We start from the raw sequence: 22,764 nt of genomic DNA, 5'->3' as shown, positions 1-22,764 counted from the left end.
TGGTTAACCCTTAACATACCACGGGTAGGTTATTTTTTTTGGAGAAACCCGAGTGATGTTTACAAAATCAGTTGTAGATCAATTTCTTTTTGATAAAGCCCCATATGACCATATATGTTCATAACCAGTGGAAAATTTTCTATCAATTTGTTTAACTTATTATGGGATACACATCATACGATGACGTCACGGCAGGCATAATTAGCATAATTATTGGAAGTTTCAAGAAGGACTAATTGAAAGAATCCTGTAACAAATAAATTTTAGAACTATTGCTTTTTCTCAAAAAATCATGACCTTCACACATTGAAAATATCATTTTAAGGGTTAAAAACACTTCTCTGCACACAAATTTGACCCATTAAGATTATTGTAAGGGCATGAATTATCTTATTAGTAACAAAATCTAATCTTGAGAAAGTCTTAAAGTAAGTCACTTTTATTGTCTCATATATCACCTTGCCTTTGTTATTTCTTTTCAATTATCAAATTTGTCTATGCATGTTCAATTTTGGAGAACTCTTCCTCTTCCTCTGGTGCGAGGCCTCCCTCTTCCTTCTTTCAGACATCTGGGGCCTTCATGATCTTCATCATTGAAATAGAAGTCTCTCAATGTGTGATACCTGAGGAAACAGGGCTCTAGGCACATGCATACTCCACATACTGCACAGCTATAAAAGGTACCTACATGCTGTAAGTGAACCTTGCAAGTAGATCTTTTGTCGTTGCTTACCAGGTGGTGAAAGTGTTCTTGATTAAATCGAATTTCTGAAGTGGGTGGTGGCCACATTTGAGTGTCCCTTCTAAAGGACTTTCCTTCAATCAAGTGACTTATCAATGACTTTCTGAAGTCTAAAGCAGTTCTAGTGGTATGACATGGAGATTTTCTCTCCAATATGTGTGCATTTGAAACACACACTTCTACGATATAGAAAAAAATCTTATAATACCACACAGCACCTCTCATTAGCCTTGCATATGAGCTGACTTTTAATAATTGTTAATAATTCCCATACACAAATAAATGGCAACCCAACCTTTCATTTCTTCCACAGACACTGGATACCACACAGACTTTTCTGCAGCTCCTCGTTTCTGATTTGCATACAGATTAGTCTGAGCAACTAACAACTCCCATACCTGAGCAGTGAAGAACAGATCAAAAAACCCTTTGCTTGATGTCAAAGATCTAATGTTTACATTTGCTGCCAATCCCACGAGTTCACTGAAATCAATATCATCCCTTCTCGTTATTTCTTCGCTCTATGCCGATACTTCTTCTTCCTCCTCTGGGTCTTCATCTTGTTCACTTTCCAGTTCTTCTGACTCATCTCCACTAGATTCTGCCAAATCATCGGAGTCAATCTCTTCTTCTGACTCGGGATGCTCCAAAACACTGATACAAGCCGAAGGTAAATTGTCTTCGTCGATAAATTCGATTTCCACATCGTTTTCATCGCTTCCAGTCGCACAGAATGCTTCAGGAGATATTTCGCACGCCGCCATTTTTAAAAAACCACAGACAATACACACTCGAAATTTAAATTTCCAAATTCTTTAATACAACTCGCCAAATCGGCCATTTTCTTTCACTGCCTCAAACTATACTTTATGTTAAGTCATTTGAAATGAAACACCAGTGCCCAAGCCCCAATAATTCACCACAATTGCGCGTTAAAATCACGTCGTATATTTCTACGCATTTATGCGTAGTTGGTACGTTAAGGGTTAAAAGGTGGGAGACTTTTTAATCAATGAATTCTCTTTTCCTCTCGATAGATTTCGATGCTGAAAACGTTTATGAAATTCCTAATCTTTCAAGTTTAGGAAATTTCCCTTGAGTTAAGAGACAACGACATCACTCTATAAAACTTAAGACGTTTTTTTTCACATTTTCGAGGTAGGAACAATAGATTGAAAACCAACACGCGATAAGGGAAAAAACAAATCATTGTTCCGCTGATTTTTTTAAGCTTGATTTTGGAATTTCAGACCGTTTACAGTTTTCATTAGACCGTTAAAAACACAGCTGCAAGAGAAGGATGTATTCTTCCCTTCTCTATGAACAAAAAAACTCAAGGCATCGAAGTATACGTAGCTAGTGTGAATTCTGCCCAGAGAGCGGAGAATTGTAATATCTCCGAGACTAACGCCTGTGTCAATGAATGAAGCTTCCATTGCTTTTAAACTATTCAGGAGTAACTACAAGGTAGAGATATAAACGTGGAGGATACGCCATTATTCACACAGTACGTACTTCATTTTTTTCCTAAATCCGGAAATAATGAAACGATACAATTTATCCAGCGCATAAGCCATCACTTCTTTCTAGAAATTATGATCTTTAAACTTTAAAAGCTCTTCTACATTAACTGTTTTCTGACAATAGAAACCCTAGCTGCACATAAAATACTCAGAGTTAGACTTCTTGAAACATAAATTAAGAAAGGTTATCACAATTCACAATTATATTATGGAAAGGAAAGAAACATGAAGAAAAAACTGATCCGAAAAGTTGTTATAGACTAAAAAAAAAAAAATCTACCTTTGCATTTACGATCCTGACCACATCCAAAGAAATGGGGAATTCAGAAGTTCTTAATATTGTACATTTATTAAGCATTTACCCATTCCTTTTTTTCAGCTTGCAGAAGTTAAATGTTCAAGATGAAAAGTTTCATACTACAGTGAAGAAGGCTGGAGATACTATGAATAAAAAACAGTTTGGTCCTCTTGATATTGCTTTAACCAAGAGAAGAGCACGTGTTCATACAGAATCTATCAAGAAAAGGAAAAGGAAAAGAACTAGAAGAAGTATTGCTGGTAAGATTGTATAACTGCAAAGTGTTAAAGGAAAATTGTTACTCTAGTTTGAGCTTAGAAAGATTGTACCAAGAGTTTTTGCTGCCAATTTGCAGCTGGTTTTTCCCTACAACTAGGCAGTTTGGGAAGCTGCAAAACTCTAAAGGAAAAAATTTTCTCTTTCAAATTGGCACTTTTAATCCCTATGGTATCAACAAATGCTTTTCATTCAACTAACTTATTTTTTTTCTCATTACAATTATCCCACCAATAGTGTAGCTCCATTTTCTTTATATAAACCCACTCAAAAACCCACAATTCCTCAATTTGCTCTGATGAAGTGCTAATGCTTGAAACATCAGCTTTGAAACTTTTACAGCTGCCAATTTATGTTATCGCCTCAGTTGATAATACCAAATTTCTTTTAATTCTACCACAACAGGCCTAGGGAAAAATTAAAGTTTGGTATCTTGGTACTGTTTTCCTAATTTCATTTTCTATCAATTCATTAATGAATGCAAAAACTCACAAAACCAAGTGTCATGTTAACAGGACTATTGAAATAGCTATAATAGGTCTCAAACCTGCTTGCAGAATTTCCACTTGCATTAGAGTGCTTTATTTCATTTATTTATTTGTGATAGAGGTAGTTGATTGTCATATTTCTAAATTTTATAGATAGAATGACCTTCCCAGAAAACCTTGGTGACAGCTTTCATCAGGGAATGCTTAGCAACATAGAAGATTGCCTTGAAAACATCAATACAGATAAAGAATTTCCAGCACCAAAGACATTTAAAGCAATTAGAAAATCAGAAATAACACTAAGTGATGCAAAGAAGTTTGAAATTTCTAAAACACCTGCTTTACACATAAATAACTTTTCTGAAGCAAACCAGCTTGGCAAACCATTAATTCCTAGGACTCCACACTTCCCATTAGCAGTACATCAGATGGGAGAACAGAAAGCCTGTTCCACTATACCGGAGACACCTCTCTTTGCACATACGTCTCATGAGGTGGCAGAGTATTGTGACAGACCCTCAATACTCCTACATGCCCCAGAAACACCAGTAGTATTATTGAGGAAGAAAGAGAAATATCAAACTAGATGTGTCATGAAATGGGGAAAACAGCCTGTGCAAGTAGTTCCTGAAACCCCAGCTCTAAAATTGAAATTACCCTATGAGTTGTCACTTTATGACTAACTCAAAAACTGAGTCAGCTAACAGACAGCATGCAAAAGCAGGATACCAAACCTTAGAGCCAGAACAAGTCAAAGCAAAAGATAAAAATTATGTTTGGTCTTTGTAAGTTTAATCTACATTGAACACAAATTGTGATACATTAATTTAAGAGCTCAGAACTAATCATGATAATTCATGAAAAATTGGTACATAAATTTATATCAGTGTTGTTACTATATACACATGCAAAAATATTAAAAATAACTCTATCTTATTAAGTAACATTAATAGTATTCTTTTAAACCTGAAACACACAAACAAGACATTAATTGAATGTATGAATAATGATAAACACAGCCAGATATGAGGCTTTTAGAGAAATCTATCACTTGCTGATTAAGAATGGTTATTTTCTCTAACAATTCTTACTTAGGGATGAATTTTTTACATGTTTAGCCTTTCCAAAACATGAAAGTAAAATGAAAATGTTTACCTCACAATGTTCATAAACCCATGATATACATTGATTCTATACACTATAATATGCCAATATTGTTTTTGACATATATTTCATCACAAACAATTCCAAAAAAGTGAAAGAATATTATTTACATATATGTACAGTTCAATTATTGTATCATGATCATATCTCTATTTCAAGTTTGATTGCTGAGGCTTACATTGCAGGGAGATTTGAATGAGACCTATAGGGTTAAACCAAGAGATTCATCCAGGTAGAGGGATCTATGAATTATTTATCTCATTGGTAGGGAAAGCATGTCACCTGCCAGGTTCAGTCCTTACTACATTCTTGATTCCACTCTTTGTGAACACTAGAAATTTGTCTGGAATGTGATTTTTTTTTATAAAAACAAGATCATAATACCACCTGAGAAATCTGGACAAAGGAGCACAAGTAATTTGTGGTTTGGTTTGCTAATATGCCCTGATCTCCTTTTGATAAGTCTTACTGAACACAGTTTAAAATAATGTTTCCTTCATATTTCAGATGCTCATGTTTGATAGCAATGTGAGAATATGTTTCAATTTATATGTATTATGAAAACCTATACAACTAGTATTCATAACTTGTCAACTCAGCATCTGAGCCAGCTTAAAGATTTGTGTGAAAAAATGGCCCGTGCAATCACATTTTTGTGAACACATATTTTTTCCCTCAGCTGAGAAAAGAAATTTAGGAGAATAATTATTATGAGTTCTCTGATGTCTGCACTTCTGTGTCAGGGGGGATAAGGGGCCTGGAACTCTCATCATCCACCCTACTTTCCAAAAATATTTCACCATTTTCAATGTTGTCAGCATCATCTTCCAAATCCTCATTTGCAAGTGGGTCCACATAAGGGGGAGGGGCACCTTCCCCATCAGATGGAGGTCCCAGACTACCCATGGCTTCTACTTCAGCGTAAGATGGCAGTTTGTAGTTGGGATCAGAAAAAAATTCGTCATAGGGAGTCAGTGGTTGATTTTCTGTTCTGGCTGGAGCCAATGGGTAAACAAAATTCCTGATGTGTCCATGCCATCCGTAATAACGTCTGCGGTGATATGCACAGCAGCACCCCAATAAACTTATAACAGCCCAAACCAACCAGAACCCTGCAAGTCAGCAAGTAATATTGTTCTCAATTCCAGACATTTCAGCATTTTCAGAGTAAATTTAGGGATGGTTATTTGTCTCTATTGCTAAATAACTGATAATTGGTCAGAGCCAAGGAAAAAGGGTGAACTCGAAAAACAGAAGCTCTAGAAAACCAGCTCTAGGCCAATTTTCATTACCAATTCAGTTCATAAAATCAGATTTTCTTGCCACAAAAACACACACCTACCCACGGACCCACAAAACAGAAAAGAAGAAGAACAACAAAAATCAAAACAAGAACAAAATTAAAAGGGGATCACTTACACCACGTCTTGTAGTACTTGAAGTAGGTACAGCAGTCATAATCTCCACAGCATTGGCCTACATTGATATTTTTTAGAAAGGTAAACAAAGAAAAAAAATCCAATGAAAATATTAGAAAAGCCGACTAGTCAAACGGGCCTCTTCAATGTACTGCTGGAGTTAAATGTAGGAAGTAACAATTGTGACCTCGATTTGAGTGTAAACTTTGAATATTACGGCTGAATCATTGAGATGAAAGTTTGTTTTGGGTAAATTTTAATTACTAACGTTACGAGGACATAAAATGTATGAATATTTAGTTAAGCAAGCGTTCTTGCCGTTTCCGAAGTGTTGTGTAAAGAACTAAGTCACAGAAGACTCCCACCAAAGGTAAGAATTAATGGACTTTACCTTCATCACAGAAGTATTCTTTTCCTTCCACAGATCCGCAATATTCCTTTGCCTAAGGAATGCAGACAGTACGTAGTCACGATTGATGTATTATTAAACAAATGTTGCGAAAAGTTGGACCATTTTGTTCATTTAATTTTAACACATATTCACAATAGTAATCGTTGGATTCTATCTCCAATTGGAAGATTCCAATTAGAATGAATTTTTTCTTTGTACCCTCCCGTTGGCAAGCAGGAAGGAGGTTGAAGTTAATATTTCCATAACACCAAGGTTATAATTGTTAACTTTACATCATTTTCATTTTAAGCATGATTGCATACCCTGAAGTGTTTCCTCTATCAAGCCGTCGGTGTATTCAGTGATCTTGAGAGCCCTTTAAAACGGAACTCGTGAAAATCGAACGACCTACCAGTCTGAGTTCTTGTCTGATACCGATTAAAATATAGTTTTGTGTCTGGGCGCGTTCAGATAACACAAAAACAAATTACATCCGTTTTGAAATAGTGCTTTCCGTAACGATGCAAATTTTAACGTTTTCAAGATTTGCTACCTACCAATGCCACTTCGAACCAAAGATTGGCTGCAGTAAAAAGAAAAAATATTCGGAATGGAAGCGGGTCCATGATGCGATTTCAAGTTTCCTGCACAAATGACATTTAGAACACAAACATATCGAATAACGACCAAAAAGACGCATCGCTTTATTGGTGGACCAATGATAATTAAGCGAGTCACGCAACTTAACGTGGCGTGACTTTAGTTAGCACTCACTTATCAAGTTCTTTACTTCTGTAAATACGATGACAAGACTCATTTGATTTGACATGCACGGAACTTAAATTTTTTTATGGTATCATTTGTCTATCTATAGTAAGCGCATGAAGTAGCTTGAATTAAACAGGCAATTTTCGTCAAGTATATTCGAAATTAAAACTCAACACATTCGAAAAGATCCTTGATATGATAATTCAGTCGGGAACGAGTTAGCTGAAGCTGTTTCTGTTAGAGTTGAAGGTTTCCCTTTTCCGTTCGAGAAAATGTATGATGAATCTATTTTTTAGCCATGTTGATTCAGCTATCTATGTCAATCAACATTCGCTAAGTAATTTGTTTAGCGTAGACAATGTTTCACCCGCAAATTACGACGCTAAGTAGAGAGAACGAATGTACAGAAAATACACTTTTTTAAAATGTCATCTTGTCTCGAGTAGTATTTTCTGGCTAACATAAGAAATTTATTTCAAACATGTGTTTGGCAGACCTAGGTGAATGAACTACTTTTCACATATGACAGCTGAATAAAGCTGCATTTTAAATAGTAACACTCGCTATATAATATTTAATGAAGTTTATACGATCCAACGATACAGATCCTAAAGAACAAAGAATCAAGCATAAGTTATGGGGAATAGGGATAAAGAATGGAAACTGAATTTAGAATTGTTCACGAACAAGGAAAATGAATATAATTTGGGGAAGTGGATGATGGAAAATTGCGGAGAATTCAAAGACAGTCGAATATGAATGAAAATAACCGGAAAGAAATGGGGATGGCTAGCGAACCACAGTAATATTTCTGTTTACGTTTGCTCCTTACTATTTATTTACTGATGTGTGCTTTACCTTAAGGTGGGACTTAACCTAAAAAAGACCCCTTTTTTCAATGACTTGTCACATCCACAGTTTTTAGTTAAACCATATAAAACCATATATCACTGAAAAGCTAATGAATCACAGATTTCAGTTTTTTCAATTATTTCTGCACACAGTTTATTTGTAACCTGATACCAGCAAAATATTGTTACCCCATACTGTGCACAACCCACATGTACTCTAGAAAAGAAATCTTGATATGGAATGCAGCTAGCTCTGATTTGTTTTTATAACTATATAGTATATAGGCTAATCATGGGGATGAGCATAGAGTTTTAAAAAATATAAAAAACTTTGGTTCCAGCCTCCAGTTAAAGTAAAGCAAAATTTTTGGGGTGAATTTCCACCACAATTTTCTTTGTAACTTTTGACAAAGTAAAGCTACAGAAAAACCCTTTGCTCATTCCCAGACACTCTTTGAAAGCAATAAACATTGAAAATTTCAAGTCAATTGGTTAAATCCTCTATGAGATATGTTTTCTAGAATGCGCAAAATGCACATTTTGAGAAAAGTGCGATTAAAGTTAAAAAGCTAAAACGAAGATTGTCTGCACAAATTTGCATGGCTATGAACTATCCAATATCATAGCAAATGTTTCTTTCAGTCACTTAGAAGCCTCCAGGTTCATAGGTATCACCATCAGCCTCCCGTAGGGCATCTTCTCTGCGTGTGCGCCTCATTTGCTCTCCTTGCCGGCGCTTCTTTTCTTTAGCAGAGGTCTGAAGGTCCGATTTTCTCAACCGCCTCTTGTCCTTTTCTTCTGAGGCCTTCTGAGTGTACTCCCCTGCTGGAATTACCAGTCTCTGCATTATTCTTGCTCTGCTGGCAGCTCCACTATGAAAATGGCACACAGTAGAAGCAACTGCACATCTAATCACCTTGGCACCATGATGCTTGTGTTTTGGGCAGCGTGCCCACACCAGTCCGTTGATGCATTCATTGCGATTTTGGGTGGCGCCACGCACACACCTTTGGAGCAGCTTAGTTTCACTAAGTGTGATGAATGTTGGCTTCAGCAGTTCAAAGAACACTTCAGGCAAACAGTCACCTGCTTCATAAGTATTTGTTCCAGTAGCACAATCTTGTTGCCATTTACACCAGGAATCCTCACCAACAGGGCAGAAGCGATGTTGTTTAGCAGCATCTTGTGACTGGACACTGTGATGGAGGATGGCAATGATATTTTTCTTCATGGTGTAAACAACAACATCAACCTCTCTTTCTGTTAGGTTTGCTTTAGTTAGGGTGTTTTGTCTAATGGCTAGACCATAGTACTTCTGAAGGCGTTTAATGCGGCTCTCAGTCAGTCGGCCCCGTCCTCCAATGGGTTTGCCATCTGCAAGTTTACCTTTGGTTCTTGCTTTAAGATTAAGTAGGTGCTTGCCCATGCGTTTTTGCACGTGCCCAACACAATCCAGTTTTTCCACCTTGCAGTCATCGCCATATATATTCTCCACAGTATTGAATGCCTTACTGTCTCCGTCAGAAACCATCCATTTATACCTTATTTTATGCAGTTCCACAGATCTACTCCAAACAACTATGGCACCCTCAGCTTCCATTGCAGGTGAGCTTCCATTAAAATTAATGTCACACTCATTGGAAGCAAGATGCTCAATCTGCCATGCTTCGAACTCCCCGTCAGTTTGACACTGAGACCTTTTCATGGTACATTTCCGGCATTCTTTTGAAAGGACATGATAGTCAAGAACCTCTCCAGTGTCTACAGATATAACAAAAACAACTCCAGTCAGAGAGGTAAACCCCCTTTTCGCCCATGTACCATCAAACGAAACGGCTGCATCGACTACATCATCATTGACTTCATCTCCACTTTCCTTCAGGATGTACTCGCGAACTCTTATCCCTGCCTGTGTCATTTCATCTTTGGCTTCAGCTTCTAAAGCCTCAAGTATTGTGTCTACTTGTCTGTAATAAGCAGGTAGTGATAGACATGGCATGTTCATGATGCTGCAAAAGGTTACTAGCCCTTCATAGCCACCTCCTGTCTCCAGAGAATGATAGACTGCACGACGATTTACGTCAAAAGATTGCCCTTTCTTTGTTATTGTATCTGATGTTTTCAATGGTGTAGCTTCAAGGCAGGAGCTACACTCCACAGAGAGGTCTGCCATTAGCCCATTTCTCCCAGAAGAATTCTCCTTCAGAGTTAAACTCCCTAGAACATAATAACAGTATACACTAAAGTTATTTTGTGCATTCTCATACATGTATATGAGTCACAAAATTTATTCACCACATACCACACAACAGACAGTTACAACTGTAATTTTTAATAAATGAAAACAATAAAGATAGTACTGAAGAGAAGTAAAAAAACATTCTTAGAGAAAAAAATGGAAACTGCACACTGTTACTAGCATATGCTACGAGACATGAACAGTAAAGAAAAGGTTAAAAGTAAAACAGATGTTCACTTATGTTTTCTCACCTTCCTCGCACACATGTGCTTCAGACAACGTGGCATATAATTTCTTGAGGTCTACAAGTCTGTATCCCTCTCCCTGAAAATCATTTACATCAGAAATCTTTGATGAACTATCTGGTGAATCTTCTGGTCTCATTTTGAGTCTCGAAGCACTGATGGAAGCACTTTCGGCATCTGACAGAGCCTCATCACACGAGGAACTCGATGCTGAGTTTGTGACTTCTCTATCCGCACGCGGCATTTTCTTCGCTTTCCTTGCGTATCTCTGCACTCCAGTAAAAGGCTTTCCTTTCCGCTTTCTTCTATATACAGTATTCTTCTTCCCTCCTGGCATTTTAGACAAAAACTTCGCTGATATAAAACTCGAATCTCGCTCTCACAGTATCTCCACAGTTGAAAACACGCCAGCTTTCAATCCCACGCCACCTCCGACTAGCTATACTTCATGTAAGGGGTCATATAGCTTCCTCTTGAAAATACTGAGGAAATTCTAGGAATTGGATGGACTTTCGGGCTTCAAATTGGAGCAAGACTGAAAGATGCTACGTTGCGTTGCCATGGTAACCAAAAATATTTTTTTACTAGCTTGCAGAAAACTTATCGTAGGCAACAAAATAAAGCAAATTAGTCTTAAAAACTCATGTCATGGCTTTCTTCTATGCCTGAAGTTTCAGATTTCTCCAAAAACAAAAATTGCATTTTGTAGTCAAATTTTAGGTTAAGTCCCACCTTAAGCAATGTTTTCTCAGTCTTCAGGGTTAGTGAGCGAAGATAATGGCCTCGTTCTGGATTTCCAGCGTCGCTACCGCTCCTCTTTGCCATAATATTGATACGAAGAGAATGGTTCCTACAGTTCCGTTACGCGCTAGAAGGGCAGAAAATACACATCTTTAAGATTATGTTACAACTTCATATCCCGATAGGATTTGATGCGGGCTTCCAAGAATTGCGATGTTATCAAAGTTAGTAAGAAAGCAACGGAAAAGAAAAAAGATCGATCTCCGAATGATGAATAATGTTGGACATCTGCCACGAATCTAGGGCAAACGGGAAAAATAGGCAGTGTATAAGACTGCATATGGCACAATTTTTATAGCATTGACAAGAACTAGAGGTTGTATAATGACGCAACAAGGTAGTGTTCCAGGAGATTTGTATTCACATACAAAACAGAAAAACCACAGCATCCCACCTCTTTGTAAGTACCCTGTTCCACAAGAAAAAGATGATTCAAGAACATATTGACTAATATAACTGACCGAAATTGGCTACTGGTGTCAGAAAATCCAAAATTGGCCACAACTGTCCCAAATCCAAAATCGGCCACTTGCGTCTGCAAACAAAATCGCGCACAAGTGTTTAAAAATCGGCAATTAGTGTCCAACATCCAAAATCGCTCACTAGTGTCCAAAATCAAAAATCGGCCATTAAGAACCAAAATCCAAAACCAGTTACTAGTGTCCGAAAATATGTCACTAATGTCCAAAAATCAAAATTCGGCCACAAGAGTCCAAAATCCATAATCAGCCACTAGTCTCCAGAATCCAAAATCTGTTACTAGTGTCCAAAATCCAAGACCGGCCACTAAATTAATGTCCAAAAACAAAATCGGCCACTAGTCTCCAATACAAAAAATCGGCCACTGACGTCGAAGACCCAAAATCGGCCACTACTATCTAAAATCCGAGATCGGCCACTGGGGTCTAAAATCCAAGATCAGCCACAAGGGTCCAAAATATAAAATAGGCCACTAGCGTCCAAAATCCAAACTTAGCCACGAGTACAAGGTAGAAAGAAAACCCCGAGACAAAACAAGACCTAAACAGAAAAAGGAAGGAAAGAAAAGGGAAGAGAGAAATTATCAAGTAAACGCTAACTCTCATTTTAATATGCAATTGACAGATATCTTACAATTGTTGAATCAAAAGCTGACATAACTGAACTTCCTTACCAATTTTTTGGTAAAAATAATAAATGAACCAAAAAAGTTATCTATTTTGATTTTCCACAAGTGATACGCACGTGAATTACCATTTTATTCCAATTTCATTTTACAGAGGTCAGACTTTCAAACAGTTTGCACCGTCGCACAAAACACATTTCACTCTATTTCCCCGACCTTTAAACAGTGTATCGTAAAAATGTAAAGTAAAACCCTTTTAATGAACAAATAACCCTTCTATATCATCTCAATACATCATTAAAGATAAGCTAACTACAGAAACTGCAGGTCTCCAACGTAATATCAGAAATCATCAACCCACGAGAAGAGGTTTGCCGAGCGTTTGACACTATTTTATACTCCATACTTCATACTTCCGCGGACTTGCACGCAGGTTACCCACAGTTTAACCATGATTTAGTACTCGCGTTTACTCGCGCTTCTGGTCTTCTACACGTTTCTACGACTTTGAGTTCGTGTTGGCTTCGTGTCATATTTCTGTCTCTTGTACGATTGGCTGCTGAGACATGTTTAGCTTTGGTTGTATTACACTTAATAGAGCGCTCTATGTTAATTCTTTCAGACTCTGCGTTTAACGGAGGAGCAGAAATCCTTCGTATCCTCCGTTGTCACATGGAAAAATTAGTAATTCCCACGACTACTTTATCAATTGCTGAGAAGGAGCTTCCTCGCCATCTGGGAAGGTTCATCAATACTCCAGTCCTATGATAGCAATGACAGCAATGACCGCAAAATTTGGCCCGAACGCCTGGTTTGGCCAAGTTAAATCATTACTGTTTGGTTGTATTTGTATTAGACAATCAGTTATCAGCACTCCTGCACAGTATACTAACTGCTGACAAACGAATATATATAGAGGCCCACATAAATGACATCTTCGTCTCCTTGGTTAGCATCAATCGATTCGCTTAATAACCTGTGACTGTCTGCTAAAACCTGAGAGGGCTGAGAGGTATATAATATTTTAATGAAACTGAACGAAGGCCCCGTTCTTACAATAACAAGGGTTGTAAATTCATAGTTGATGTTTAGATGCAACACACAAGAAAGATTCTCCTCCTCCTAATAATCATCGTCACTGTCCTCATAATACTCCATATCTGGGTCCATGTCCATGGATTGAAAATCAACCCGATACCTAAGAATACCTAGGGAAAAAAAATGATACAACTGTTACAACTAGATCATGGAGGCCAATAACCAAAAATCGAACACAATAAAATACGTAATGGTTAGTGCACTGGACTCCAAGTTCGAGACCTAGCTGGGTCATTGCGTTGTGTTCTTAGGAAAAACACTTTCACTTCTCCACCGAGAATTAAATAATGGATAGCAAGGTAAATTGTCTGGGAAGCCTGATGACATACTGATGGGTAACCATGTTATGGAATGGCATCCCATCCAAGGAAGGGTAGTCGCCTTCATGTTGAGGAAACTGGTAGAAGCTCACACTGGTGAGACACTTGGTTTGAGCACAGCAACACTTAACACATCAGAAAGGAAGCTGTCATACTCTATCTTCAAGCAAATAGACATTAAAGACTCTTGATCTTTGAAGAGGAAGGTAACCCAAAGAATAACCATCAGAGAAAGATGAGAAACACCTAAAAACCTGCTGTTCTAATACATGATTCTTCTAAAGTTGTTGAGAGTATAAACAACAAGCCATAGCATCACCTCCAATCCCTCCAAAGCCTTTGCAAAACTGTGCTCCTTCTTGTGATTTGTCTGTTATGATTTCCAATGTTGCACCTTAGGGGATAAAAATAATAATTATAATAAAGATCACGACTCATACAATCTCGGATGGCATTGCAGTCACTTAACAGTTTTGAAAAAGTCTGCAATAACAATACTTATCAGAAATCTTTACTGAATAGTTTTATCGTGACACATCAAATACATACAATGCACTCACTTACCAAAACTCTTATAATTGTTTGCAAGCCACTCCAGCAGAGGCATCTTTTCTATCAGCTCTAACTCAACTCCAGTCTAACAGACAAAAAAAAACATTACAAATTATTAGTTAAACCACATATAATCTTGACTTTCAGGACTTGGTTCTCTAAGTAAAAACCCAGAGGTTTCTCTCATAGCACAGTTGTGTCCATGAAAGTAACACAGTACTCATGTGCTAGTAAACAGAGAAAAAGGTGCACTAAATGTTCCTTAGTGATCCAGGCTTTATCTGTCAATGTTTTGCTACTTAGGATTAAAAGAACTAATTCATTGTACCTCACTGTCTATGGAGTATGTCTTGTCTTTTTCTTGCTCCGGATTGAGATGAAGGATTTTCTCCTCTGTGGACAAATTAACTCAGCTATTTTATAATATGCATCAACATGCTAACCAAATACACATCTACTGTCACTGCAAGTACACAACAGCCTCAGGCAAAGTACAAAAAATTGAGCTTTCTACTGAGATCCATTGTCATTCAATGTCCTTGTCAGAAATTCAGATTAAACAGTTTTGTGCTTTGCAAGGTGATTTCTTGCTTACCATCTGTTTGATGATTTTTCAAAACAATTCGGTGGATTTCCAGATTTTCCCACACAATGAGGATGTCCACTGCTCCCATTTCGAGTCCCTGATAAGCAAAAAAGAAAGCCAATAATTATTTTATTTCCTCCTTTCCTTTTACAATGACAAAAAAAAATTCAAGAAACAAAACCATATCAGCTATAATAGAATAAATTGACTTAAAATGAACATTGTACAAAGAAATTTCACTTTTGAAGCTTTGGCAAATAAACTGCCTCTAACCATTCAGAAATGATGTGCATAGAATCTTGAGAGGATCACTTTGAAACTTTACTCAGAAACTCAAAAACTGTTGACCTTTTTTTCTGCTGCCTGATTGACTTTTCCCTTGAAACATGGTAACAAAACCATTTCTGGTAATCATGGTTTTCTTAGTTTTCTACCATTTTTATTCTGGCCTGTTTAAGAACAGATAAATGTAGCACTGTACAATGTTGTCTTGATTTATGTTCACACTAGCTAGTTGTACCTACTAACAAACCTTTAAGGTGTCTTCCACACCAAAGCAGTACTTTCCAGTATCTTGAGAGATTTCATCAAAGTATCTCCCTGTTTATCAAAAAATATGATGTTAATATTCACTCCTTGTGTTCCAACAGATTTCACTCAAATAAGTTTCCAGCTACACTGAACATGTACAGGTGTACGTATAAATTTTGTGTGAATATAGCAATCAACCCCAAGATTAAAAGTTAAAAGAGGAAAAATAATTTGATTCAGAGTTAATTACTAATAAGTTACTCGATAGCAAGGCTGAGGTTGACAAATATTAGACAAAATTGGAATCAGCACTTCCTTCACTACTAATGGAATTTAATTTAATGCACCCTTAAATTAGAGCTTGTCTCAGATACAAACCTATGAGCTTCTTCTCTTGAATGAATTTGACATTAGCTAGTACCTCTGAGGCAAGTTCAATCGCCTAAAATAAAACATCATGTTGTAACAGAGATATTTGTGTAAACTTACAATAACAGTGATGTGAAACAAGGCTATAGGATGTGCAAGGTAGAAATGTGCATCATACGAAAACAATGCAAATGATCAAAATACAAAATAACTGTGCCACTTCTGTAACCAAGGTCACAAAAGCATAATTCACCAATGTCACAACCGAAGGCAAACAACAATTTCAACTAAATGTAACAGTACCAATCAATACTTAAGAACAAAGAATGCAAAAACAGCAATGATTTTGGATGGAACTCATTGTTTTTCTCCTGTTAGCAAAATGGTTGGTTTGTTTTATTGACCCCAGTAACAATGGTTGCACTATCAAGGTTTGATGTTTATTTTAATTTGACAATTAAAACCAATTTTGAGATCTAATTTTAACTTATGTTTTTAAGGGTTTATTTTCTGATCACTCAAAGAAAACTCTTTTGCCAAAGTAATTTACATTTGTACATTGATTCCACTGCCAGAGATCTCTCCCAGAAAGTAAAAACTTATTGCACTTCAGCAAAGCCAAAAAACAACCAAACAAGTCTTCTTTACATTTTCCTAACATAACCCTTTTTCATACTTTTTCCAGGTAGTCAAAATAAGTTTGCATGTTTCCACTCTTTTTAATAGAATTGAATACCTGTATTTAATTAAAATTGTACTAACCTGGTTGAAACCATTCTCACCACCATAGGAAACATCAACAAGCTTCAAAACTTTTGTTTGCAACCTCTAGAAATATGAACACAGTATCAAGGTGAGTTAAAATTGCAAAATAAGTAAGAATATATGGTGCAACTTGGCAAAATGAATACACCTGTATGTTTGTGAAAAAATATTATAAAAGTTGTATGAGCCTGCAAAATTCTCCAATGAGTAAAAGATCTGCCTTATGAAAGCAAATTAACAAAGGAGAGTGAAAAGACTCAAACACAGGTTTACTTTAGACAGCATAAAACCATACATCTGAAGACTACACAATGCATGGGGAACAGCTGCCATTGTATACAAAAGATATTTTAGCACCAGTTCAACAACTTTTGTTATTTGATTGCTAGACATAAAAAGTCAACTTAAAAACTACTGCACCTAGGGTCCAGAGGACTTATCTTTCTCCCAAAGCTATGGGAAATAACAATGAACTCTCACACAATTACATGTATCATTACCAGACACTAGCAAAAGGCATTTCCCCCTTAAAAAGATGGTGAAAGCTAGTTTATTGTGTCCTTTGTGAAGAAAATGGGTAAATACCTGCTGATTCTAGGAAATCACCAAACTACAAAGCTCACCTGATCAAACATGTCAGACTGGCTCAGCTCAGTCTTAAAATCAGCAGATCCAGCCAAAATCAAACCAGTTATGTTTGGCTAAAACAAAACACAAAAATGAAATATGACACTACTTCTATGCTTGTTGTATATAACAACAGCATCTAACAATAGCTATTACCCCCACTACTACTGCAATTTTTAATGTTATGTTTACTTTCAGATTAAGAAGTCTTATTTTCTTAGGTGACATGAGAGGATTGACATTTTGAAATTCTGATTTTAATAAAATAACTAAATACCCTGTCATTTGTGATGAAAAGCTGAACAGCAGTCTCAGCAACTTTTCTGACATAATTGTGACGCTTCTCCATTCTCAGACGAGCAAAACGAAGAGCAGACTGTCCACCACGACCTAAAAAAAAAATGAAATAAAATGTATTAGTTAAAAAAGTAAAATAAGGCTTCAGTGTTCCAATCCATGCATACACGTACACTCTAATTGCCCTATTTGGGTAATTCTGCTTGTGAAAGTAAAAAATTAGACCATGTAATATACAGTCAAAGTGGTTTGCTTATGGCATTGGAAATCATCTAGAGCAGTTACTTTTTAGAGAATGTCAGCAAGAAATTATCCTAAATCAGGATTTTCAATAAGATTGAAGAAGGTGGCTACCCCAGTAAAGCAGCCGCCAGAGAATTTCCCTTTTGTTGTCTCAATACTTCCATTCACGATAAAGTGGCTTCAAACAGAGTTTTTGGTATTAAACTTCCAGAAACAATCATTACATATTTGTCTCAATTATAACAATTGTTTCAATGATGATTTTATTTCTGATCAAAATCTTTCATTTGTTTACTTGCAAGTCTGCTCCCTGAGTTTCACACAAAAAGTCCTGAGTGAATATGTTCTTAGAAACTCAAAATCTTTTTTTTTGGCTGGAAATGTTTGAAATATATACTGGCTTATGTGTGATAAGATAATACCATGTAGTCATTTTAATCAAAACTTGTTTATAAACCCAAAAGACAACTGAAAGAACTCTAGAAGATCTCAAGGTATTTTAAGCCTCATTTTGTGAGTTTGCTTGAAAGCGTCCAAAGTATACATGGCAATTCACAACAGAATACCTGCTGGAGCTCCAACAGAAGCCAGGTCTAATTGAAAGCACTGTAAATATTCCTTGATTATTTTACTAACCATGTTTCTTTGGAAGATCTACCGTGAATTTGTGAAGAACTTCTCTGGTATTTCCACAGAGTGTACCAAACAGCGCACCGTTACCATCCATCACAATAAAACCAAACTTGTTGTCATCTGCCAGCAAGGCATTCAGGGCCTGCATAAAGGCAAAACACACGTTTACCACTACACAATACACTTGCATACAACTTATAAAATGTAATATTTTCATTGTCAGGGTTGATTTACAAATTGATCATTCAGATTGGAAAAAAAAATTATGACCATTAATATTGTAACTATTTTTAAACTCATCCAAACAATGAATGAAAATTTACTTATGTGGGGAAGTCTTAGGAATTTCAAACTTTCAATTTCATTTCAAAGCACACAAGAAGGGAAACCCTGGAACACTGTTACATAGATTTATATAAGAACTAACATAATTACATGCTCATGTGTGTTCTTTACTACAGAACACAGATGTGAAGAGATAGGGGGGATTGAGTATGTCTGTAGTCTGGCAGTAAGCAGAATTGTTCAGTTTATATCACACCTGCCTGCTAACCAGACAAGTCAAAGCCTTTGTTATTCTTCCAATGAAAATCAAACAAGCAATTCTGACTCTGCTTGAAGATAATTTGATTCAAGGTTTTGGAAGATTTAATATTATATTTGAAAGGCATATACTGAGTACTCTACTCTACTCAATTTCCGATCGATGAAAACACAAATCACACTTCCTCCAGCACACTTAAGTACTATCAACTATCAACTCCTCATCTGAGTCATTACTACATGTGAACAGCGACACTGTACAATGCTTGATTTTCTAACAAACCTCTGTATGAAACTTGTTATCACAGAGATATAATGATGTGTTGATTGGCTTGAAGGGCTCAAAGTCTATGTTGACCTTCTTTTCCTTGCCATCTTCAGTTACGATTGTTCCACAGTAGACTACAAGACCATTTGTGGGGACTGAAACAATAGAGGTTTAGAATTAGTGGAATGTAATGCAATATCAGGAGGATGCACATCACATTGAATAGTTTCTTTTTTTATTTTCCAAACTCCTCCACAGGATACAATTTGTAACAGATTTCTCACAATGTCACTGAATCATACCAACTAGAGGAAAGCTTGGTACAATGTCACCAGAACATATGACTAGTGGAGTTATCCATAACAGCTGTTGGAGGTTACATGTACATCCATCAAAAACCTCTGAAGGAAGGGAAATGACAAACTCTTCTTTTCAAAGAAGAGGGATGAATAGAAGCTTCATGTGAATAGAGAGGTGAGACAAGAGGGTGCATGGAAGAAAGTAGGAAGAGAAGGATGATAACATTCAAGAACAGACAAAACAGACAAAACCTGGGGAAGGAGAAAGGTGAGCAGGCAAAGAGGTGCCTGGGAAGATATTGGTGATGAAACATGGGACAGAGGGGTAAGGAGAAAAAGTCTGGGTCTTCTGAAAGATTTGATAAAAGTAGATGTAGTGCTGAAGCAGATGTTAAGTTTCATGATACATGAGGCCATTTGTACTCATCACAGGTTGCTAAAAAGGTTAGTTAAAGATACATTATAAGAGCAGCAAGTGTTAAAACACACCTTTTGAGTACAGCTTCAACCTTTGTTGTACAGATGTGATTGCACTAAGGACAGACAACCTGCAAATAGTAATTCAGTGAAAAATCTGTTGAATGACTAAGACGAAACATAAAGTGTTTAAAGAAAATTTTAATGTGTAAATGTGTAATTTAACTCTTCAAAAACTATACTTGGTAACATGAAGTCACCTGTTCACTCTACTCTTGATGTTTGATGCAGTTCCAAACTCATCTGCCAACATCTTGGCTACACGAGAGATTTGATCTTTTGGAGGGATGATCAGAGAGATCATGCTTGTTCCATTCCTGAAAACAAGATATAACATAAGCGAAAAATACAGCAAAGTATGTCAATCAATGCTTGTAATTTGCAGTGGTTCTACAGACATCAAAATGTTATCTAACAGTAAGCGAGATTGTTCACTACAGTCACACTTGTCAAAAGGTCTGGATAGCAGCAGATATGCCACAAATTTAAGAACATATATAACATTTTTTAAAGACATGTTTGGAAAGTTCTTTTTTCATCTTCAGTTCTGATTTATACTAAGTACAAAGTTGACTTTAAAGTGTGTAACAAAATGCTGATTGGATGAAACAAACAACAGAAACAGATCAATGAATGCAATTACAAGGAAAGTTTCAAATCATCATGATAAAGTTGATGATTAAGTGTAGGTTGCTCCCATTAAATGTGAATAGCTTTTATGATTTTAAGTTGGAGAGTTGTGGAAGCATGATCTGCGATGCTTAAACACTCATCATAACATAGAGTGTGATACTGTTGAGAATTTTACAAATGTCTGAAAATGAGAGAGGTCCTATCTCACTGACCAAGAGCTCACGCTTGCCTGCTAACCAGGTTAAGGGTTTCTTTTCTTCCATGAATTATCCAATAAGCAGGAAGTTGATTGCTATAGGGTGCTTTTGATATTTCTATGGAAGATTAGTTGAAGCAATTGCAATTTTAATCAAAATGGTTTTGAGTATACTGAGAAATTCAATTCATTACCAGCCCCCTCCCCCCCAACCCTGATATAAGGGAGTTCTTTTGCCTAATTATCGTCATTATCACTACCATCGTCATCATCGACAATATATTATGTGCATACACGTATACAACACATAATTTTGTACCTAACCGAAGAGAAACTTGAACTCATTTTATTTTCTGAGAAAAAATTAATTTAGATATATTGCCTTGAAATTATCACAAGCAGAATAACCTGAAAAATACACCGAGCCATTCTTTGACTTTTGTCTAATAAGAGATGTTCCTTTACCGATCGACAAGATACGTATTTTATCACAAAGAAGTCGATAGCGAAAAGTTTAAACTTGAATTGGTGTGTTCTTTCGCAAACATGAAACTCCAGGAGCAGCCCTCTTTCTATATATTTTCTTTGAATATAATTCTAAAATGAGGGTTAACCAAAAGACTTATCGGTTTCATTAAAATATACCATCAACAATTCAGACAGTGTTTGGTCAAGAATAACTACTGTACTGTTGATATTGTAAAAGCCATTGAATCACGAATGAACTTCGAACTAATCTTCACGATGGTTCTACCTCATTTAACGTAGTCCACGATAAGAAATCTTTACTACTCACCCTCTGGCTGCTTCTAAACTTTTTATGAGTTTCTTGATTTTCCATATTTCCACATTTCTATCGGCCGCTTCTGTTGTGTTATCAGACGACATGATCGACGTTTTTTCAGTTTGTTTTAAAATGCCTGGTTTTCCTTGAACTGGCGAGAAAACCGAGAATCTAACAGATTAGACTAGCTGTACTTTAAGGATATCCCAAAATAAAAATCGACCTTGAATTTCAAGGGATTTTCTCGTTTAACTCTGTATTTTGAGACAAGCGCGCACTTTGTTGCCGGTTACTGCGCGAAATGGTGCAATTTTTCCATATTTGGAAACACGTGCGTGAATGACAAAGGACACTTTCGGGGGATCTGAGCGGAACTTTTCCACATTTACGTCCACGTTATTCCCCAGATCCCTGCGGGATTTTCCTTGTCAAAATCTGCTGACTGGTGACTTTCGTCGGGGGGATGACGAAAAATTTGTTTCCCGTCGTTTTGAAAACTGAAAATTTGTATAATTATGTGATATCTTGAAATAAATCAGCTCTTTTAAGATTGCATATGACACAACAATAACTTTCCTTTAGGATTTCCTGGGGAAATGCAAACCAAGGCTTTTGTTAGCAGCCTGTTACTCACTAGTTTTTTTTTTCAGCTTAACTTCTGCTTATCCTGAAAACATTGAATTTTTTTGCCTTCCATGCATATTCTAAAGTTATTGGCTCCTATTTCTTACATCTCTCACAAAGTTGAAACAAAGATATCAAACACTTTCCTCTTATTCATTTTCCAACTAAACTCACATTCTGTTCCTATGGCAATCTATTTAAAGTGATATGTCTCGATTGGTGGTTAAATGATGCAGTCAAAAGTTGTTAAAGAACTAGTAAGTCAAATCATGTGGATTTAGCTTTTGAGTTGGGATGAAAAATGAGTATCCAGATTTGGAAATCCTGCAGTTGGCATCTTTGAAAGGTTTCCTTCTTTCTTCTATTTTTTTTTCATTTAAAGTTTGAAGGATTAGTTCACAGCTAAGAGAGGGCATTAACCAAAACACCCACTGAATGAGGTCTGTGATTGAAGGGGTACACAAAATAAAGCCATGTGTGACCCCTGATGCAACAGGCACCTCTCCCTCTGTCTTAAAGTTGAATCAAAGACAATTTGAAAGGACAACCTAACAATCCATCAGAGATCAAGTGGAAATTGCTCCATACACCCCTTCAACAATTTTTGTGG

At 36.6% G+C, this 22,764-nt stretch overlaps 4 protein-coding genes, 1 long non-coding RNA gene and 1 pseudogene across 6 annotated transcripts; 2 read left to right on the top strand and 4 right to left on the bottom strand.

The window, feature by feature from the left end:
* Window positions 1-74: 74 nt before the first annotated feature.
* Window positions 75-1,694, bottom strand: LOC149051048 (uncharacterized; annotated as a pseudogene).
* Window positions 1,695-1,870: 176 nt separating this feature from the next.
* Window positions 1,871-5,193, top strand: LOC113668062 (uncharacterized). Its single transcript, XM_089197447.1, has 3 exons — window positions 1,871-2,249; window positions 2,645-2,823; window positions 3,481-5,193. Exons 2-3 carry the CDS (start codon window positions 2,709-2,711, stop codon window positions 4,008-4,010), a joined length of 645 nt encoding a protein of 214 aa, XP_089053573.1. The 5' UTR covers window positions 1,871-2,249; window positions 2,645-2,708; the 3' UTR covers window positions 4,011-5,193.
* LOC113668052 (uncharacterized) lies at window positions 4,103-11,271 on the bottom strand. Of its 2 annotated transcripts, none has more exons than XM_089197449.1 (4): window positions 11,136-11,271; window positions 6,301-6,352; window positions 5,911-5,967; window positions 4,103-5,603 (listed from the first exon to the last, which is right to left on the bottom strand). In XM_089197449.1, the coding sequence occupies exons 1-4, from the start codon at window positions 11,226-11,228 to the stop codon at window positions 5,200-5,202; spliced, it is 606 nt and encodes a 201-aa protein (XP_089053575.1). In that variant the 5' UTR covers window positions 11,229-11,271; the 3' UTR covers window positions 4,103-5,199. The 2 variants fall into 2 exon arrangements, with proteins under 2 accessions (XP_089053575.1, XP_027039737.1); XM_027183936.2 differs by lacking the exon at window positions 11,136-11,271 and adding an exon at window positions 6,858-7,059.
* LOC149051046 (uncharacterized) lies at window positions 7,103-12,649 on the top strand. Its single transcript, XR_016183962.1, has 2 exons — window positions 7,103-7,932; window positions 11,142-12,649. It is a non-coding gene; the product is annotated as an uncharacterized LOC149051046 (long non-coding RNA).
* On the bottom strand, window positions 8,048-10,889 carry LOC149051047 (uncharacterized). The gene is made up of 2 exons (XM_089197446.1): window positions 10,410-10,889; window positions 8,048-10,136 (listed from the first exon to the last, which is right to left on the bottom strand). Exons 1-2 carry the CDS (start codon window positions 10,738-10,740, stop codon window positions 8,566-8,568), a joined length of 1,902 nt encoding a protein of 633 aa, XP_089053572.1. The 5' UTR covers window positions 10,741-10,889; the 3' UTR covers window positions 8,048-8,565.
* LOC113668061 (eukaryotic peptide chain release factor subunit 1) lies at window positions 12,422-21,911 on the bottom strand. The gene is made up of 15 exons (XM_027183945.2): window positions 21,543-21,911; window positions 20,118-20,234; window positions 19,930-19,988; window positions 19,157-19,296; window positions 18,334-18,472; window positions 17,435-17,547; window positions 17,154-17,231; window positions 16,528-16,593; window positions 15,775-15,838; window positions 15,398-15,465; window positions 14,875-14,962; window positions 14,608-14,672; window positions 14,292-14,364; window positions 14,047-14,121; window positions 12,422-13,517 (listed from the first exon to the last, which is right to left on the bottom strand). The coding sequence occupies exons 1-15, from the start codon at window positions 21,632-21,634 to the stop codon at window positions 13,432-13,434; spliced, it is 1,323 nt and encodes a 440-aa protein (XP_027039746.2). The 5' UTR covers window positions 21,635-21,911; the 3' UTR covers window positions 12,422-13,431.
* Between the last annotated feature and the right edge of the window lie 853 nt (window positions 21,912-22,764).

The sequence above is a fragment of the Pocillopora damicornis genome, chromosome 2 (genome assembly GCF_964200805.1).
Source record: "Pocillopora damicornis chromosome 2, jaPocDami1.2, whole genome shotgun sequence".
In the NCBI taxonomy this organism is placed as follows: Eukaryota; Metazoa; Cnidaria; class Anthozoa; order Scleractinia; family Pocilloporidae; genus Pocillopora; species Pocillopora damicornis.
Note: the sequence above shows the minus strand (reverse complement) of the source record. Positions and strands in the feature narration are given on the sequence as shown.

What these genes read in the sequence shown, in the direction of transcription:
- LOC113668062 (XM_089197447.1), top strand. Translation starts at nt 2,709, where the DNA reads ATGAATAAAAAACAGTTTGGTCCTCTTGATATTGCTTTAACCAAGAGA. An exon ending in AACTAGAAGAAGTATTGCTG is followed by an intron (nt 2,824 to 3,480) that starts GTAAGATTGTAT and finishes TAAATTTTATAG; the next exon opens with ATAGAATGACCTTCCCAGAA.
- LOC113668061 (XM_027183945.2), bottom strand. Translation starts at nt 21,634, where the DNA reads ATGTCGTCTGATAACACAACAGAAGCGGCCGATAGAAATGTGGAAATA. An exon ending in ATAACAAGTTTCATACAGAG is followed by an intron (nt 18,473 to 19,156) that starts GTTTGTTAGAAA and finishes GCCTTTATGCAG; the next exon opens with GCCCTGAATGCCTTGCTGGC. An exon ending in TTTTCATCACAAATGACAGG is followed by an intron (nt 17,232 to 17,434) that starts GTATTTAGTTAT and finishes GTTTTGTTTTAG; the next exon opens with CCAAACATAACTGGTTTGAT.
- LOC113668052 (XM_089197449.1), bottom strand. Translation starts at nt 11,228, where the DNA reads ATGGCAAAGAGGAGCGGTAGCGACGCTGGAAATCCAGAACGAGGCCAT. An exon ending in AGAATACTTCTGTGATGAAG is followed by an intron (nt 5,968 to 6,300) that starts GTAAAGTCCATT and finishes ATATCAATGTAG; the next exon opens with GCCAATGCTGTGGAGATTAT. An exon ending in CAAGTACTACAAGACGTGGT is followed by an intron (nt 5,604 to 5,910) that starts GTAAGTGATCCC and finishes GCTGACTTGCAG; the next exon opens with GGTTCTGGTTGGTTTGGGCT.
- LOC149051047 (XM_089197446.1), bottom strand. Translation starts at nt 10,740, where the DNA reads ATGCCAGGAGGGAAGAAGAATACTGTATATAGAAGAAAGCGGAAAGGA. An exon ending in AGCACATGTGTGCGAGGAAG is followed by an intron (nt 10,137 to 10,409) that starts GTGAGAAAACAT and finishes ATTATGTTCTAG; the next exon opens with GGAGTTTAACTCTGAAGGAG.